This window comes from Acomys russatus, chromosome 6 (assembly GCF_903995435.1).
Source record: "Acomys russatus chromosome 6, mAcoRus1.1, whole genome shotgun sequence".
In the NCBI taxonomy this organism is placed as follows: Eukaryota; Metazoa; Chordata; class Mammalia; order Rodentia; family Muridae; genus Acomys; species Acomys russatus.
The window spans coordinates 65,935,701-65,953,163 of NC_067142.1; the positions used below are offsets into that span (position 1 = coordinate 65,935,701).

At 41.5% G+C, this 17,463-nt stretch overlaps 1 protein-coding gene across 1 annotated transcript; it reads right to left on the reverse strand.

The window, feature by feature from the left end:
- Positions 1–1,408: 1,408 nt before the first annotated feature.
- Uhmk1 (U2AF homology motif kinase 1) lies at positions 1,409–16,609 on the reverse strand. The gene is made up of 8 exons (XM_051147815.1): positions 16,234–16,609; positions 13,647–13,939; positions 12,798–12,989; positions 10,270–10,364; positions 8,394–8,470; positions 8,161–8,259; positions 7,325–7,413; positions 1,409–3,562 (listed from the first exon to the last, which is right to left on the reverse strand). The coding sequence occupies exons 1-8, from the start codon at positions 16,499–16,501 to the stop codon at positions 3,416–3,418; spliced, it is 1,260 nt and encodes a 419-aa protein (XP_051003772.1). The 5' UTR covers positions 16,502–16,609; the 3' UTR covers positions 1,409–3,415.
- Positions 16,610–17,463: the final 854 nt, after the last annotated feature.

Below are 17,463 nucleotides of genomic sequence, written 5' to 3' on the forward strand. Positions count from 1 at the left end.
GAAAATCACAAGGTGGTCCTATCTGTGCCCCAATTCAAATTAACAGCCTGTAGCCTCTGGGTGAGAGTCAGGGAAGGACTCTAGGTTCCCAGTGTCTCCCTGACAGATACCCTCACTCCCTGTGCTGCTATAATTACTGCTGAGTCTGATAATGTTCATGTTCAGTGACTGCTGAAAATAAAATTACCTAATAAGCCAGAGTAAGGACTACCAAAAATGATGCCAAATTGTCACCCCAAAAGAGCCATGAAAACAGCAAAGTTATTCTGTAAGTGATGCCCTCGCTTGAGGGAAAGTCCAGTGTACTAAGAAAGAAGGTTTCCACCCCTAATACTTCTGCGCCTTTTTCTACGTGGCAGCCTGGTTGTTGGCAGGTTAACATATCTCAACACTCTTTAGCAGCTACGTAATCAAAGAGAAGGCCATGCTTCTCTCAAGTAAAACAGAGACAGATGAGTAACACTAGGCTAGTCATTTGATTCTAAAAGCAGCCATAAATTTAGCTCAAGAGAAAGCAGAAAGGGAGTGTTCCCCAAGAGAGCCACTGTGCCAAAGGCCACAAAGGAAGGAGGGTACCCAGTGATAATAAATGCAGATTTAGGGTGGAACACAGCTCACGCCCTCCTGAGGTGCCCAGCTCTACTATTCTCTTCCAAATACAGTGTTATAGTTTTGATAATGGCTACTAGTCACCTCCTCCAAACAATTCTAAAACATTTCCCAGGGGGCAACTGCTTCCTCTGCCTTCTCAGGGACAAAATGTGCCGCCACATAGTAGTACCTTGGAAGAATAAAGAAGAAACTGGGAGGGCAAGAGGGAAGGAAGCACAAATGTTAATATAGGGAAAGAAAAACTACCTGAGATAAAATCTGCCCCAAGAGACAGGGGCTAAGTAACTTGAACCCTCACCGCTTTACCTTACCTCTTAACAAGAGAATTCTAGGTTCTAGGTTCTTAATAATTAGAATTCCTGTGCATATATTAACTGTGAAAATTGCATCTTTTGCTGTATTTGGTCCCAGTTTAAGAAAGATATTAAAATGAACACCCTGATAGTATGAAGAGAGGAAATCTGCATCTGTCCTCTTTGGTAAATGGGCTAAAAACCCTCACCAGTTTAAATCATAGTAGGATATCTTTTGTTTTCAATTCTGTGGTGTCAATATTAAATATTTAACTCAATGCAATTACTTGGGCTCATCATTTGCTTCCTTGGCACCCTTAAAATCTAGCTAGCATCTTCTGAGGGAAGTCTACAGTGTCAAACACTGCACACCTGCATAACCACACCCGCAGTGATGAGGCTCACATGATGCTGTAAGCACAGCAACGTTAGCAGCATGCCGCACCACAAAGCTTGGAAGCCTATCTGCAGTGTACTTGCAAGGATCTCTTCTTTATGACATGTGCTAACCATATCTATCCTTCAAAAGAATTCACTTGTTTCCTGTATTCATCAGTAGAAATGTCGAGACCTGCTACAAATGACCACAGAAGCAGCTCCTCATGTAAATATTTATGTTTTAGGAAAGCTTAGGGCCTCACAGTACTGACTCTGTGCTCCTCAATTTTGACTTGAAAACCAACCACCCAATGAACCCCTGAAAGAGCATTCTTCCTAAGGGCACACAACAGGGACCATGGCATTAGAGCAGTAGGTAATTCATCAGTATTAAATTCCCTTTTACCAAATTAAACTTCTTAAGAAGGAGCTCTGAGCAATTTGATTATACTAAAAAATGTGGACAATAAATGTTTGAATAGGGTGAAATAATTCATCCTCTATAAAATGTAAATTTTAATACAGTTTGCAGGAACTTGTATAGCATGGACAAGAGACTATATTAGCAGGCTGCCAGCAGGGAAGGAAACAAACACTCTTTCCTAAAGAAAAATAAATAAATAAAACTTTCATTCAGGTAAGGAGATAGGAAAAACTTCATACCAAGTGTACAATTATGGGTTGTCTTGTATAATCAGTGCTTTACAATGGTTTCGTAAGTTTGCACCTTTCAAGGCAATCTCCTGTAGAGTAAGAATTCACACTCAAGATACTCAAGTCACAGTCAGCCAGTGCCCACACTCATGACAACAGGCACCTCTATCAAGGACATGTTAGACTACTACGGCTCTTTTAGAAATTGAGTGTTTCTTCCTTTCTCCTTCCACCTTATAACACCCCAACCTTCTTTTACTCCCTTATAGTCAAAAGCCAGATGACTTGGGACACTGCCCTCTAGCTGCAGACAGAGACAAAGGAGAAAGGTGCTGAAGGTGGCAGGGCAGCAGGGAGGACGCAGAGAGGAGGAAAGGATCCATGATTAGCTACATTCTTTGTACTTTTCCCTTTACTGTACATCTAACTTTTTTCTGATCCATTTCTATTTTCCATTATAACAGAAAGAATCACATCCGGAGAAACTTTACAATTATCACAAGAGGTTCAGTACAAAGCAGAAGAGCCCATCTTGGGTCTAATGTGGAGTGATGAACAGGATAATTTACACGTACCCAAACTTTCTTTGTTCCAGTCACTTTGAAGAGTTGTAATGCAACGCTGGTCTAAGCCTCCATTTGTTCCGCACTTTACAGGAATGAACTGTTTTGCTATTTACATTCTATCAGTCAGACCAACTTTCAAGAAACCTAGACCCCAAGTCTCTCAAGTGGGAAACAGGTAGGAAGAAATGATAGACTGTATTAGCTCACAAGACTCACACTATAGAGTACACTGACTCACATTTCTCTACTCTTTTACACCCACACACCCACTCAAGCATACAAACTAGACATAAAAATTGTGCAAGATCAAGCATCCGCTTTCTATTTTAAAAGCCTTAATAGTAATTTTAAAAAACACTGACAGGCTCACTGCAGTTTCTTCAGAGGAATATTAAATCCTACAGTACTCCTTTAGAAAAATTCACAACTCATTGTTAAGAACATGGTAGGTAACTGCTGCTTGACAATGACTTAACATTATTGAGCATCCAGTGCCAGCTAGAATAACAAGGGGACACACCTGACAATACAAACACTGTGATGTCACCAACCCTAACAAATTTGTTAATAATTTTCACTATGACAAATTACTCGTCTTTGCTTCATCACCACATGAAATGACATCTTTTTAGGTTACATAATAAAGAGCAGCACCTGCCCTACTGCACAAATAAAGGGTGCCCACATGGGTGCGCTAATCCCCTCAATGTATAGCTGAGAGGTCTTGTCCTACTCAGTGCCAATGTTTGCAATGCAGTCACTGTTTGGGCAATGGCTGCACATTAGTAGGATTAAATAAATGTACAAGGTACCCTTTAAAATGGGTAAAGGGGCGCTCCTGCATTCAGCTGTGGAATATAATAATCCAAGAAATGGAAGAGGAGAAACAGGAAATAGTTCTTAGGTTACTGATTAAAGCAAGGTTTGATATAGGTATCCCCTCTTGTAGGCACTCAGCGGGTAGAATGTAGCCACAACAAACTTCCCGTCAAACATCCTTCCAGTCAGCAACTTCTGAGCAGCTTTGGAATCGCCAGCATTTGCGTACTCAACAAAGACCTGAAGGAGGTTAGAGAAGACAATGTCATTTCACACAGGGCCTTTAATTTAGATCAGTGCTTTCTCAACTTGAGTGTATACTATGACATGGGCCACATAACAACACCAATGAAAGACCATGTAAGACACTGGTCTCCAAGATTAAAATAGAACTGAAAACTTAGACTGCCTGATATTTTTTACTGTGCTTACCAGTGTATTACAGTTGCTTACAGTATTCAGGACAGTAATACCCCAGTTTTGTAGCCCAGCAACATCAGACTACATCACACAGCCTAGGTGTTTTGTAGGCTTTATCATGTAAGGATAAGTATGCTGTGTATCAGTTTACACAAGAAAAGAATCACACAGAGACACATTTCTCACGTTTCCTGTTATTAAATAACGCATGACTGTATATCACTTGGAGATTTTGTTAAAATACAGATCTTGCTTTCATCAGTCCTAAGTATGGCTTCAGTGTCTAAATTCCTTTAAAATTAATTCAGAGAGAGAGAGAGAGAGAGAGAAAATATGTGTGGAGGTCACAGTACAACTCTCAGGAGTCAGTTCTCTCCTGCAACCTTGTGGGATTCTGCAAGACCTGAGGCCATCAGACCAGCTCACAAGTACCTCTACCCTCAGCCAGCGCACCTGATTGCGTCTGCTCCATCACATCTCATAACAAGCTCTGAAGGCAATGCTGATAATACACTGAGCACACTTTATAGCAGTAGGTTTAAAACACTTTCCTAGAACTCAACTTTATCAAATTCTTAAGAGCTGTCAAAACCAAGTTAGGTGAAAAAGGCATAGAAGTTTGTATGAAGATCAAGGAGTGAGGACGAAGAGCCCAGAAAGCAAGTGCAACACTACCCTGAAGAAAGCTACACACAAGCATATGATGGGGACACATCTGAGTGAGGCCACCGAAAACTATGCCTAGTAAAAGATTAATACAAACTACAAACCAAAACTGTAACAAAGATGTTCAAACCCGTGATCTCCCTTCCCAGGGATCTGAATTCTTTCCGGAGGTAGAGGCTAGGACACAGTACTATTCAGTTCTCTTTGTCGTTGTAAAGCAAAAGGGCATAACCAAGAGGTCATCCCACAATGTTATCCAGAATAACACACTGGCTATGCATATTGTGAGATAACCAAGAACAAGTCATTTCAAGTCATTCATTCCACCGTCTGCTTACTGGGTCCCTTATTCATGTCAAGAATTCATCTGAGCACGGATGAGCAGACTTTTGAAGGGAATGTGAAAATGGATCCTAAGAAAATCCACACTTAGATCCTCACCTTTCAGCTTCTTGTTTCAGACAGGGTCCCACGTCATTCATGCTGATCTGGACTTATGTAGCTGAGACTCCCTTGAACTCTCCTTCTTCTGCCTCTGCCCTCAATGCTGAAATGGCAGGCACGTGCCACCATGCCTAACTCTCATACACATTTTCTTTTATATGTTTTTCTCAAATTAATCTACCTACAAATTCAGACACATTTCCACCTCTCCTTTCACAAGAACCCTTCTCTCATTTGAAAATACTAGCTAAATTTGCTTCCGTGGGATATAAAAGGAAAGTTTCTAATTCAGTTCCATGTGCATGCGTGTGTCTGTGTGTCGGTCTGTACAGATGCACGTGAGGACAGCTGTCTTCCTCAATCACTTTTCTACCTTATTTTTAAAGACAGGGCTTTTCAGTGAACCAGCTAGACTGGATGGCCAACAAGCCCCAGGGATTCTCCTGTTTCCAGTTCCTCAGTGCTGAACTGCAGGTGCATGACAACACACTTGGGTTTTTACACTGATACTGGTGATTTAAACAGGTCTTCATGCCTGTACAGGACCTTCTCACCTGTGCACATGCCAGCCCCTTCATTAATACACCAAGCCCTCTGTGACTTATGACTAGTCCTTCTAGCTTACACAAGTATTCTGTTAAGCATGATGTGTAACACAAGACCTAAGAAACTTGGACCTCTCATGGAGTTTTCTGAGTTTATATATATTGGAAAATGGCGAAGTGGTACTAATTTTGCTCCTTCCATTAAATATTCCTAAGCTACAAACTATTCTTGAAGACAATGTGATGATTATCCAATGATAAAACTTGGCTTATTTTTATATATATAAAAGATTAAGTGGGGGCTGGAGAGATGGCTCAGAGGTGAAGAGCACCTGCTGCTCTTCCAAAGGTTCTGAGTTCAATTCCCAGCTACCCATATGGTGGCTCACAACCATCTATAATGATATCTGGTGCCCTCTTCTGGCCTGCAGGCACACATGCAGGCAGACTACTATATCATTCATTCATACATACATACATCTTTTAAAAAAGATGACAGCCCCTTGGATAGGATAATTTAAAAACAAAAAACAAAAAACATAAAGCTAAGAGGGAGACTGGAGATAAGTCTCACTGGTTAAAGTGCTTGCCCTGTAACAGTGAGGACTGGAGACTGGATCCCAAGAACCCATGGAAAATGACAGGTAGGTATGGCAGCTTGTCTGAATTCCAGCTTCTGAAGGCAGAGGGACAGGGGATTCCCTAGAACAAGCTGGCCAACAAGATTAGCCATATTGACAAACTCTAGGTTTAAGTAAGCGATCTGCCTCAATAAACAAAGAGGAAAAGCAATGGGGAATGACTGACTCAAAACATCAGCTTCAGGCCTCCACACGCACACACACATAGACACAGCACAGAGATATACGCTGCACACACATGCATGCACGCACACATGAAAATGAAAATAGAAAATTAGACAAAGTGATACTTGTCAGCTGTTCTGAAACCTCATCTCTAAAATGTGTCATTAAATGAAAATAAAAGCATTTGCAAATGGCAAATACAATGGTCTATCAGGTTGTTTAGATGCAATTGTATGGGGTAATACTACTGATAAAACTATGTGCAATGTTTGTCAGAGTATGCGTCCCTCCTATAGGGTAGTTATAATCTGTATTATTCAACTATGTCATCAGATATATAATTTAACACATTAATTAATATTTTATCTTCTCTCTTGTCATAAAATGAAAAGTATATGCTGGCTACAGGCAGCTTTCAGTAGTACACTTTTAAACTAAATATAAAAAGAAGGTTAAAATATGATACCCAATGAGAATAATGAGTCTATTTCTGGTTTTTATCTGATTATCCACTATTCTCAAATCAATAACCAAGTTCAACACATTAACACATCATTTGCAAAGCCCATGTTATGTCTCTTTGACTGGAACACAAATGGCCTGCAGCTCTACAACATATATCAAATCACACTAGCAAATAAGGTATCTTATTTTACAATATACCATAAAATTAAGTAACTACAAAGTAGATCATATTCTTTCTTTGCTTTTATAACACATGTATTATAAGATGTGATGTATTCATTATTTTTCAGTCTTTTTTGTTTGTTTCTCTTTTTATTTAATTATTTTATTTTATTTTTGGTGATGCTGGAGATCAACCCCAGGGCTGGACAAATGATCTCCAATCTCAAGTGTCCCCCCAACGTCCCTTTTAAGCTTGTGCAGGCATGCATCCGTGCCTGCCCGCCTCCTTCTCTTCCTTGCTTTAGAGGGCCTGTGAGAGGGCTCAGGTTGTGTACGCACACAAACAATAAAACTTTTAGAAAGGTAAAAAGATAAGGAAGTAATGATAATCTATAACTGTAAAAAGTTTGTGTACAACTTCCCACAGAACCCATTTAATACAGAAGTTTAATAAATCTCCAAATAATCCTGCAATTATAAACAAATTTACTTACTTGTCCTCTGCCAGGATTTTCCTTTGGAACAAGCAGAGAAACCACTGGTCCGTACTTCTGACACTCCTCTTTCACATCTTCTACAACATCTGTTTATAAAATGACACAGCAGCCAATTATTACTTGAGAATTCAGTGACATGTAGCTAAGTAATAAAGTTATTTTCCTTACCTTAGGAAATAAAGCTTGAGAATATAAATTCAGTGCATTAACAATTTCTTTTAATAGTCTACGTTTAATGTTTTAAATACATACAGCCAAGGCTACACAGAAAAAATCTGTCTTATAAAAAAGAAGAAGAAGAACAGGAGGAAGAAGAGGAGATGCTAAAAGAAAAAAAAAAGTGAGAGAAAGAGAGAGAGCGCGCACTATAAAGCAGAAATGACAGCACAGAGAAGGGACAGAAAAGACAGAATCTGCCGGGCCGTGGTGGCACACACCTTTAATCCCAGCACTTGGGAGGCGGAGGCAGGTGGATCGCTGTGAGTTTGAGGCCAGCCTGGTCTACAAAGCCAGTCCAGGACAGTCAAGGCTACACAGAGAAACCCTGTCTCAAAAAAAAAAGAAAAGAAAAGAAAAGAAAGAAAGAAAAAGACAAGACAGAATCTTATTGGGTAAATCTCTGTTAATTTGGTAAAATGAAATGTCAGAGTCCAAATGACATTATGAATCAAAATATTCTAATATTTTAGACATCACAGAGTTCAATGGTCTTTTTAAATTTGTATGTTTAGAAGAAAAGGGAAGACTCTTGGGAACAGTGCGGACTGTACAGACACTAGCTGCGGTCTGTGTGCAGGGAAGAAGCACAGCAGCATCATGTGGGAAGCACCGACCTTCATACTCATCTTCATTCTCGAGATAATCGTCATCCAGCACATTGAGGAGCCTGAGCACTGGAGTTGGAAGCATCACCAGGTCTTCAATATGAGGGGCTGTGAAAGGCCATGGCAATATACTTAAATGGAAATCCTCCACAAACTGACGAATTGACCAAATAAGGAGCCTGAGCATAAAGGCAAATGACTGGCAAGTGAGGGGAGGAAAAATAAAGACAGACACAACTTACCAAAAGGAATGCTAAAGAACGGGCTGCACAACGCCATCTCAGCAGGGATCCTTCTGCTTGGGTCATCATGAAGCATGCTGAAACACAACAGCATCATTATGATTATTGCCAAATCTTCTGAAAGGGAAACTACCAGAAAAAAGGGTCAGTGCTCACATCAGCACTACCTCTATTAGCATGGTTAGCTGAACCATTCCCCGTGGAGAACACAAAGGCCACCTGAGCAACAGAGCAATAAGCCATCAAGCATTTCTGACACAGTATGCTATGATTAAATGATTAAGTAATACGCATGAGAAAGTGTATGTAATAAATAAATATATCTTTTAAAAAAAAAAGAAAAAAGATGAACCGGGACTGGTGGCGCACGCCTTTAATCCCAGCACTCAGGAGGCAGAGGCAGGCAGATCGCTGTGAGTTCGAGGCCAGCCTGGTTTACAAAGTGAGTCCAGGACAGCCAAGGCTACACAGAGAAACCCTGTCTCAAAAAACCAAAACCAAACCAAAAAAAAAAAAAAAAAGTGGTATGCATGCTATAGCACACTGGGGAAGGGGACAGACAGATGTTTATGGTAGCATAGTTGTTTTGTTGTTATTTTTTTTTCAAGAAAGGGTTTCTCTGGATAGCTCTGGCTATCCAGGAACTCACTCTGTAAACCAGGCTGCTCTTGAACTCACAGAGATCCACCAGTCTCTGCCTCCTGGGTACTGCCATTAAAGGTGTTCGCCACCACTACCCAGTTTGTGGTATACAATTTAAAGACAAGAAACAAACAAAAAACAAAAATAGAAACCAGAGATAGTGGTTAGATAATTAAATCTTGCCAAGTCCCCTAATGTTAAAATAAGTTTATGTAAAAATCTACAGGCAACACCAGAAACAGATAAGAGTAATGTTCACATTAAAAAAAAAAAAAAAAAAAAAAAGAGTAATGTTCACACAGTAGGGGCATTCATTTTTATAAGAAAGTGGAGAATAAACAAGTGTACAGCTAATAAATGACAGAAAATAAGGCAGGAAACAAACAAAACAAAACAAAAGCCAACAGATCATCACTGGGAAGCAAGTAAGCCAATGTTAAAACAGCAGCTGGAGCTGCAGGGGACTTCTTCACCTATGTCAAGTAAACACAAGCAAGCCTCTTGGAAATCTTAAAAGGCAGATAGAGTAAACCAGAAACTAAGACCTCCTAAAGCAGCCAGCTCAAACACCTGTCCGTGGAAAATCCAGTGTGAAAAAAATCTTGAGAAAAGAACTCAAATGATCAAAACGGGAGAAGACAAGGAGACAGAGGGAGAGAGATGGAGATTGAGGGGGGAAAACAAAACAAAAACAAGAAAGAAGAACCAGATCACGGCGGTAGGGGGGACAGGATGGGACCAAAACACCTGTGTTCCATCTTGTTTGCTGCTTTGAGACAATGGCTCACATGTAGCTCAAGATCTCCTCAACTACAGCTCTTCTGCCTCAGCCTCCGAAGCATTGAGCACGCAGCACATGTCATCATGCCTGACTCCATAACAGCACATACGACCAGCAGGAGGATGCCCCTATGGAATTAGAAAGGCTGTCTCTACTGTCCTGCTCTGTCTGAGACAAGGTCTCACCATGTAGCTCTGGCTGGCCTGGGACTCTCTTTGTAGACCACACTGGCCTTGAACTCACAGAGATCCCCCTGCTTTTCTGCCCCAGAGTGCTGGGATTACAGATGTGTATGTACCACTCACCTGGCTAAAATTCCTGACTAAAGTTTCTGCCTACATAACTAGGCAAATCAGTAATAATAATAGCAATAAACTCAAGAAAGGGGGAAAAAAACCCCAAAACTTTAGCTGGTAAAAGTCTGCAAAGCAAGTTGTGCTATATCTAACATACCTTTTGATAAGGTCTCTGAGGTGATAGGCTGGAATTGCGGCATTCACCACTGCTTTACTGGCAAATATGTGATCAATAATAGCAGAACTGTTTGCCTAAAAGGGAGAAAAGTCTTCCTTAGGTTATGCAACTTGGCTTCATTTATTAAGCAGTAGCCATGATGTGACACTGTTCCGTAAGTAACATGTAACACCTCTTCCAAGAACTTAATGGAAGAGACTGCATTATCATGACTTTCTTTTTCTTTTTCTTTCTTTTTTGTTTTGTTTTGAGACAGGGTTCCTCGGTGTAGCACTGGCTGTTCTGGACTCACTTTGTAGACCAGGGGTGGCCTTAAACTCCCACCACCACGCCCGGCTCACCATGCAGATTCTTATCATGAATTTCTAAAGGCACAAATACAGTACTTGGCACTAAGAACATCTCCAAAACGAATGCGTAAAACTCAAGAAATTACACTGAGATGCAGCTTTATGCATGAATGCAATAGGTGGGTCACAGTGCCTAAAGATAAGTCTTGGTTGGGTTTCAGGTAAAAACAAACTGTCATTAAGGAAAAGGAGGAAGCACGAGAATGCCGTCTTTGTTACGTCACTCACAACTTTAGTTACAGATACTAGTACCCTGACCTTGAGTACTGTGATGGTTAATCTTCACTGTGCACTTAGAACAACTTAGGACATTAGTAAGGAGCACCTCTTACATTTGCTTGCTAGGACATTCCAGAGTATATTAACAAAAGACAAAAGCCTACACAGCATGCACATGGCACCATCTCATCGGCCTGGGGAGAGATTAAAGGGAGACAGCCAACCAAGCACTAGAATGACCCTTCCCTGCTTCCTGGCCACCATGATGCAGACTACTCTGCCATGCTCTCCCTGCCAGCATGGATCAATACCTCTGAAACTGGGATCCAAGGTAAATATTTCCAGCAGGTACAAAAATGTAACTAACATTATGAAACAAGGTCCTACGCTAACTCAGACTGTAGAATTGTGTAAATAGCTAAAAAATCAGACACCCACCACAAGTCTACTGGTTACTCATCATGCACCACCAGGGGAGGGGGGAGGGTAGGCGGACTTATCATGCACCGCACACTATGTTTAAAAACTATGTAACATTTCCTTTTTAGCCTTAGTACTCTTGTAAGATATTACACCACCTGTCTTCTTATATTACAGGAAGTAAATGGCTTAGTAAATGCAATAGCTGAGTAGGAGGTGAAAATAAGACATAGTTGGACTTCAAAATAGTGCTCATACCCACTTGGCAATTTTGCCTCTGCAGAAGGTGCTAAAACAGATTATAACACTGTACCTAAAGGGACATATAACTGAGATGCCATGACTATAAGTCATGCCTTCAAATTTCATACAAATTTGAGTGTGACCTATTTCTGATGTGCTCTGGGCCAAGGAGATAACAGTCCACAGGGCCTAAACATAGTCTAAGCTAATTTAAGTGATTGGTCCATATTCAGAGTAACACTAAAGGGGAAAGCAAAACAAAGCAAAATAAAACAAAAACCCTAGCTTGTGAGCTATTTGGAAATATCATTAATAGAAAATAGGATACTGGTTTTATGCCCACAGCAGCATTTTTGGGGTCAAAAAATAAACATAAGGCAACCCTGCTAAAGAATTAGTGTATTCCTTCCAAGAATCACTAAACCATAAATCAGTGACCAGGGCTTAGCACAATAAAACTATATTATAATGGTCACCTACTATTTGGTAGATGTTTATTATTAAAATATTTAATTTCAAATACTTATTGCTTAAAACTAGATCGAATGATAACTTCAAACTATTATATATCAAACCTCAAGCCTAAGGATACTGAAATCCTTACATACATTTGAAAAAGTAATTATGGTTAATTCCTAACTAGAGACACACGAAAAGTTTATCCCAATGTCAGGGGTTTAAACTCCCGACCCATATTCCTGCAGAAGCCACAAAAGCAGTGGCTACTATACCAAAGCCACACGAGCTAACCTGCCGGTGCAGACAGTTAATACCCTATGGAATATTAATAAGCTTGGAGTAGGACTGATAATCCGGCATGTGAGTTGGAACAAGCTATATTATACAACTGTGCCTCTGGCTTTCACTTGTAAAACAGAAGCAGCCAATATCCACTATGCATTAAAGCACTTATTACCTGTAAAGCATTATTAAAAGATTATTATTTAAACTTATCACCGAGTAACACTTCCAAAGGTAATATATAACTAACTGAGTCAGCAAAGGGAATTTCTCTCGCCTGTTTGGGAAAGTGCAGTCAAATGTCTCAGCAAATGCTTACTACACCCCAGGACCTAGATTAGCAGCTGTGAGGACGCAATGTCATCATCAGTACATTTGAAGCTGAAGGGATGCTACTCACTCAAAGTTCTATAAATACATACAGGGAACGTGAAGGAGAGGGTGCAATCAGATTCCGACACCCCCCACTATCATCATAAAGCAAATATTCCTAAACTGGTTAAGAGCCACAAAGCAAACTCTCATGCAGTTTACCTTCCATTCCTGAGATCTGACTGTATGTTTCAGTTTCATTCCTGAGAACATTTCCAGTAAAATGATTCCGAGGCTCCACAGATCCACAGCTGAGGTGCACTCTGTGTCACTCTGCAGGCCAGCCTGGGCCAAGCAGTTCTGCAGTTCTGCTTCAGGAGCTCGGTACCCGTCTGTCTGAATGTACTTTACATCCTATAGAGGACAAGAAACATGACAGCCAGTAAGAAGCGTCTGACTTTCCATCTCTACCACAAGTTCTTCAAGGGTACAACAGGTCACTGACAAAATAAATGCAATAATTTTGAGTCCTTATCTACCATAATTCTTTAGTTCCTTAACTAGACGGTTAGCACAGAAAAGCAGGACTTGTTCCATACAGTTGCTCAAGAAGAAGTCTTTTTTTTTTTTTTTAGATAATTTCTTACCTATTATGCACTGATGATAAACACACTCTGCAAAAACCTGATACATCATAGAGAAAGGAAATCTTGCCTGAACTGTCACATCCACCACCAGCCATGAACACGAACTCCAACACCAAAGAAACACATACAGCAACCCAGCAACTCACTCAACAAATGCTGACAGACTCTCAAGAGCGTTAGGAAGGGCTAAGTATGCTTATTAATTTCTGAGCTTTCTTGAACCTTACTAACTACTTCTACCTGACCCAAATTTATGTCCTTCTTTCACAAAGCGTTAAATTAAAATGTTAATATGCTCTATTAGGAGCACTTTGATATTCTGGAAGTGAACCATCAGTCCCTAAACTACCACTGTTATTAAACAATATTTGGTTTGGACCATTAGGTTTTTAACCCATAATGGATAAGAAAAGGCATTTCTTACCTGATTGCCTTCTTTGAAGCTGAGTCCAAAGTCAATAAGCTTAAAGCACTCGTTCTCTGCACTCCACAGTATGTTTCGTGGTTTGAGGTCTGCGTGGACATAGCCCTCATGATGAAGAAAAGCAAGTGCCTCCAGAACATCCCTGGCACAGTGCTGTATCATCCACATGGAGCAGCCCTGGTGACTGGAATATAAAAGGAGCTCCGAAACACTGACATCCAGGAGTTCAAGCAACAGACAGCGTGACGGCACATTTGGGGAGAAGTGTATGGTAAAGACTCCATATAAAGTCACTAGAAAAAGAAAACAATTACAATACTTAAGAAAAAAAAATTCAACTTGGGAGGCAGAGGAAGGCAGATCTCTGTGAGTTCGAGGCCAGCCTGGTCTACAAAGTGAGTCCAGGACAGCCAAGGCTACATAGAGAAAGAAACCCTGTCTCGAAAAATCAAAACCAAAGCCAAACTCATAGTAACTCACTATGAAAGTAGAGAACTCGGCTATATAAATTTGAGATAGTCAAGATAAAGAGAATTCTATTTTTATGTGTGCACACATACACACACATGCAGGACTGCTGTGAAAGCTAGTGTTATACTAAAAATTTGAATTTTCCTCTGGATCACTGGTTCTCAACCTTCCTAATGTTGAGACCTTCAACTATAAAATTACTTCTCTTGTCATCTCATAACTGTAATTTTGCTACTTTTATGAATTATAATGTAAACATCTGATATGCAGGATTTCTAATATGCTTATGACTTCTGTGGAAAGGTTGGTCAATACCCAAAGAAGTCTGCACCCACTGGTTGAGAGCCACTGTTCTCGGTAGACTTGGCATTGTCTCCTCCCATAATAGTTAATCCAGAAGCAGGGTGGTGGTAGCGCACGCCTTTAATCCTAGCACTCGGGAGGCAGAGGCAGGCAGATCGCTGTGAGTTCAAGGCCAGCCTGGTCTACAAAGTGAGTCCAGAACAGCCAAGGCTACACAGAGAAACCCTGTCTCGGAAAAAAAAAAAGTTAATTCTGTTGGGTGGGTCAATGACCTGTCTAGGTATGAGGAATGTTAGTCCATGCTTTTCTCAATCACTCTTCCTCTAAAGCTCTCCTTCAGGCCTTGAGGTTGCCTGACCACTCCCACCTCCCCACTCAAACATGCTTGACTTCCATGTTGGGTTACCACAAGCAGCATGTTTTTGTCTTTTATTTTCCCCTCCTCAGAGCAGTGCTGAGATTTATAGCTTGCCTGCCCTGACGTTTTTCTTTTAAACTCTAATTAAATTGTCCTCAAGCATTTCCCCAGTGTCCTTTAGGCACTGAGGCAGTATGCCCCAAAATATCAAGAGCAGTGGGAACTAAATTCAGGTCCTCTGCAAGAACAGCAAGCTCTATTTAACCACTGAGCCCCCACCCCCACCCCAGATAAGGATAACTTTGATAAGCAGGAAACCTCCACTATTTTTCCAGCAAGTAAAATCTTTGGCCAACTGGGCTACTTAAATAAAATAAGGTACTGTACAGGGCACAGTGATTCAACCTACATGTCACCAAGCATTCAGGGGCAGGTGAATACGCACTTAAGGTGTCAAGATAAAATTGTTTTTAAAACTATAATATTAAGCAACCCTTGAAAACAAATTGAAGGCTGCTTGACTCAAAACAGCACTCCATGCTCTAAATATTAAAAGCAAAATCAAGACATTGCAAACATGCTAATGTCATCATGCAGAGACTCAACAAGTACTGAGGCTTGCAAAAAATTTCCCTGTCAAACACCAAGGTTATAGTGATAGCTCACTTAGCAAGCTTAAAAAAATATATTAGGAAATTCTTCTGCCAATGCGTATATATACATGTGTGTGATATATATATGTATGTATGTATATATATATATATATATATATATATATATATATATATATATAATTTTAAAAGGTCCTTCAAGTTATACATGGGTTCTATTTGCCAAGATCTATGGCATTTATTAACCAGTTATAACTACTTATAAGTTCTCTGTTGAAATAACAACACAGACTGTTTCCATACACCAATGACCAATAATACAAGCTTACACTCTAAATATCTGAGTCATGAATGTCTCACTGAAGCAAATGCAGTGTTCCTAAATTTCACACTTCTGTAACTTCTAGGTTCCCCTCCCAAATTCACACTAAATACGTATCTTCTGAATTGCTAGCGTGTTATTAGATGTCACGGATGCCATCGGATGCCATAGCCCTAGAATATTTTCCATTTTCTACTGGAAGGAATGGATGCAAAAAATTTCCACTCAAGACATGACTACCTAACAAAGTCATGCCTTTTACTGCAGAAAGCAACTAAGTGCCGGATGCAAACCGAAGCAAACAGGACTCTACTAAGCATTTGCTATCTGATAATCACCTCCACTGTACTTCAGAGAGCTGCAAGGTAAAGGAGGCTGGAAAAGGGAGGACCTGCATCGGATGATAATTAGTGCGGCCCGATCCTCTCCTCCCACCTAAAGGACTACAGGCCAGGGGCCAGGCTGAGGACGTGTGTGCTTGGACCGGGACCTGGGCAAGAGATGGGCGACAGTCACAATTACCGATGTTCCTGTGACCCTGTAACTGCTCCAGCGCCGCCCTCTCTTTCCGGAAACCATACTCCGCGGCCGAGGCCGCAGCACCGGTGGTTCCCGGAGGCAGGAACTGCTTGAGGGCGCCGGGGGGCGAGCCCGGGGTGCCGCAGCAGCGTACCCGATACACCGAGGCCGAGGAGCCGCTGCCCAGGCGGCTCTGTACCTGCCACAGCCGCCCGAAGGCCTCCAGGAAGCGCGGCGGCTCGGCGCCCCAGGCGCAGCCGGACCCTGCCATGGTGCGGGCTGGGGCGAGGACACCGGAGCGGACACGACGCGCCAGGCAGGCCCGCGGCGCCCGCCGTCACATCCCCGCCTGGACCCGCCGCTCCGCAGGGAGGGGCCTGCAGCGCCCGCACCGACTCCCGGGACCTCAGGCCGCCATGACACCGGAAGCGGGAGTGCACCCCAGACCCAGCAGCCGGAAGTAGGGGGAAGCCAATCATAGAGGCTGAAGGAGGCGGGCCTAAGAGGGGCGGGGCCTGGGGGAAACGAATTTGTTTGGGGGGGGGAATGACTATGAGATAATTAAACTTAATTATTGTGCGTGGGAGTGTAGCACAGTAGTAAAGTATTTGCCTAGCATTCCCATGAAAGGTCCTGGATCTAGTCCTCAGTAACGTCAATTACTGATTTTTTTTTTTGTTTTACTTATTTTTAAGTTCTTACTACATTTGTTTTTATATGTTTGTGTGTTTATACCACATGTGTGGGAGAAGTCAGAAGAAGGTGTCATATCCTCTGGTGATGACGCTATAGGTGTTCGTAAGCGACCGGGTTTGGGTGATGGAAACTGAATTGTCCTTAGGAAGACGTCTCCAGCTGTTATCTTATTTTTCAGTTACCTATTATTGCAAGTTCAATGCTACGTGCTTTCAGATCCATCTGATATACCTCATCACTGCCCTCCTTTCTAATAGAACCCCGATTTTGCCTGGGACAGTGATGTACACAGAAGAAATACTTGTTCTTTCAGAACTGGTTACGAAGATGCCCACAGGTCTGGTCAATAAGACCTTCCTGCATAACTGCCAAGAATTTGTTGGAAAGGTTTGCTTGACCCAGGTGGGTGTTGTGTTTTCTTCCCTGCCATTCCCTTTCTTCTGCCTCTGTCTCCTGGGATTAAAGGTGTGCCTGTATTCCAGCCGGATCACACAGACCTAGATAGAAGGTCTTTGGATGTGATCTTTTGCCAGAGCA

Bases quoted from the DNA above. Each gene is read 5' to 3' on its own strand.
- Uhmk1 (XM_051147815.1), bottom strand. From the start codon at position 16,501: ATGGCAGGGTCCGGCTGCGCCTGGGGCGCCGAGCCGCCGCGCTTCCTG. The intron at 10,365-12,797 runs GTAAACTGCATG...TCTCCCTTTTAG, and splicing joins TCAGATCTCAGGAATGGAAG to GCAAACAGTTCTGCTATTAT. The intron at 7,414-8,160 runs GTCGGTGCTTCC...TTTTATAAACAG, and splicing joins GAATGAAGATGAGTATGAAG to ATGTTGTAGAAGATGTGAAA.